Source organism: Penaeus monodon, chromosome 28 (genome assembly GCF_015228065.2).
Source record: "Penaeus monodon isolate SGIC_2016 chromosome 28, NSTDA_Pmon_1, whole genome shotgun sequence".
In the NCBI taxonomy this organism is placed as follows: Eukaryota; Metazoa; Arthropoda; class Malacostraca; order Decapoda; family Penaeidae; genus Penaeus; species Penaeus monodon.
The window spans coordinates 35,284,122-35,284,715 of NC_051413.1; the positions used below are offsets into that span (position 1 = coordinate 35,284,122).

Consider the following 594-nt stretch of genomic DNA (forward strand, 5'->3'; position numbering starts at 1 on the left):
ATGATCCGTGTGTGTGTTAGAATTTAATGATCACAGAATTTTTAGAATAAGGCAAACTCCTTGAGCCAGAAGCTTTGCAGTGAAAGAGGCAATGTTAAAACCCAAAATATTAGATGAGACATCGCACGTGCAAGGCCCAGTCCTGACACCCCTTCAGAAGGAGAGGAGACAAATGGGCCTATGAACCCCAGTCAGCAGTACACCACTCTGTCTCTGGGCGTCTGCCTCGTGTGATGGTGGCCTGATATCTCTTGTTCTCTTCTGGTCTGAGGGTATATGCAGGACGTGGATGCACAGGCACACCAAGGCAGCAAGAGGAAGAAAAAAAAAAAAAAGGAGGAAAGACTACGACGTGAGTCCGAGCAAACTACAAGTGGGAAGCAAAGGCAATACTGTTGACAGAAAGGGTCTTTCATCTCTCTCATACCTTCATATTGTTGTGCTGATCACACCACAGGAGAAAAGAGAAGATGTCATTTATTCTAAAGGAAACATAGAGACTCAGCTTAAACTTAATACAATGTGCGTATATCATCCTTAGGAGTTCAGGAGACCAAGGGTACTATGCTTTATAAATGGTGCATTCTACAGGTT

The 594-nt window shown here is 43.8% G+C and overlaps 1 protein-coding gene across 9 annotated transcripts in view; it reads right to left on the minus strand.

The window, feature by feature from the left end:
- Positions 1 to 594, minus strand: part of LOC119591560 (protein kinase C and casein kinase substrate in neurons protein 1-like) — a 62,778-nt gene that overhangs the window by 16,871 nt on the left and 45,313 nt on the right. For 7 of the 9 annotated variants that reach the window (XM_037940316.1, XM_037940315.1, XM_037940323.1 and 4 more), the window contains one exon: positions 428 to 442. The exons of the other annotated variants lie outside the window; for them this stretch is intronic. In XM_037940316.1, coding sequence (XP_037796244.1) covers positions 428 to 442 — 15 coding nt within the window. The remainder of the gene's footprint in view (positions 1 to 427; positions 443 to 594) is intronic. 9 annotated transcript variants of the gene reach the window in all.